At 41.1% G+C, this 1281-nt stretch overlaps 2 protein-coding genes across 3 annotated transcripts in view; one reads left to right on the forward strand and one right to left on the reverse strand.

Moving 5' to 3' along the window:
* LOC106513603 (heat shock protein 30) lies at positions 1 to 399 on the reverse strand (the record flags this gene model as incomplete). The annotated part of the gene is given in 1 exon segment (XM_014002527.1): positions 1 to 399. A coding segment is annotated over 1 exon segment (331 nt), but the record flags the coding sequence as incomplete, so codon positions are not given.
* LOC106513602 (heat shock protein 30) overlaps positions 1 to 1281 on the forward strand; it is a 5183-nt gene that overhangs the window by 3265 nt on the left and 637 nt on the right. The window lies entirely within an intron of this gene.

A 1281-nucleotide genomic window follows, 5' to 3' on the forward strand; every position in this document is an offset into this window, starting at 1 on the left:
CTCTCAGCTTGTTGCCCACCTGCTTGACTGACAGCTCCTCTGGAGAAAAGCCTTGAGTGTCCAGGGTCAGACCGAAGTGATTTCTCTCTTTGTTCAGCTGGTAGGAGACTGGCTGCAGGGCCGCACCTCTCCTGAAAGCTCCTGAGTCCTCCAGCATCTGCTGTTGGAGTTTGTCCATCAGCTCCAGACTGCTGCGCAGCTCCTGGAAGGTTCTCTGAAAGAGATCCTGCTGGTTGAAGAGAGGTCTGACTTCAGGCCACAGACTGCGAACAGGCCAGGAGAGGTCCATGATTGGCCTCAGATCAGATCTGAATGCATGAGGGCACAGCATCTTCTTTGGGTTTAGTCTTCTTCTGCTGAGAGTGATCAGCGTTCAGTCGTCTCTGAGCTTCCGTGTTGATTTCTGTCTCAGCTGTGGGAGTGTCTCACTTTTATCTTCTAACAGGAGGAGCTCCAGAGTATTCCTGAAATTACTGGTACTGACCACAAGATTCCAMCAGATGGTGCTGTTTTACAGAAGTCACACATTTTTGTTTACAAACACAATTTGTGAATTTTATGTTTATCTTAAGCCTTAATTAACTAAGTAGAAATATTACTATACATGTTCCTGGGAAATTTAAAGGTGGCCTGCACATTTAAAAAAATGTTATTTAGCTGCCTGAATGACATACAAAGAAATAATAGTAAACTGAAAATAATATGAATACATTTTTATTACGTTAATAATAAATTATGAAATGGGACTGAATATGCAACGTTTTTGTCATATCAAATTTATTACTATTTAAAACTTATGGATCCAAAGGAAAACAATTAGTTTTACTTCACTTTGTCTTTACCAYAAGTAAGTGCAAAGGGACGTTGAAATTTATCAGTGAAAAAAAACTGTTCTGAAAAATGCAGTTATATTTTAATGTGAAAAACAAAACCACACACAAAAGAAGTTCTGTTCCATTGTAATTCTCTTGTTTGCATTAAAAACAACAACTTTATAATTCAAGAAAAACAGCRCCATCTGGTGGAATCTTGTGGTCAGTACCAGTAAYTTCWGGAATACTCTGGAGCTCCTCCTGTTAGAAGATAAAAGTGAGACACTCCCACTGTTGAGACAGAAATCAACACAGAAGCTCAGAGACGACTGAACACAGATCACTGCCACCAGAAGAAGACTAAACCCAAAGAAGATGCTGTGCCCTCATGCATTCACATCTGATCTGAGGCCAATCATGGACCTCTCCTGGCCTGTTCGCAGTCTGTGGCCTGAAGTCAGACCTCTCT

This window comes from Austrofundulus limnaeus, unplaced genomic scaffold (assembly GCF_001266775.1).
Source record: "Austrofundulus limnaeus strain Quisiro unplaced genomic scaffold, Austrofundulus_limnaeus-1.0 Scaffold13, whole genome shotgun sequence".
In the NCBI taxonomy this organism is placed as follows: Eukaryota; Metazoa; Chordata; class Actinopteri; order Cyprinodontiformes; family Rivulidae; genus Austrofundulus; species Austrofundulus limnaeus.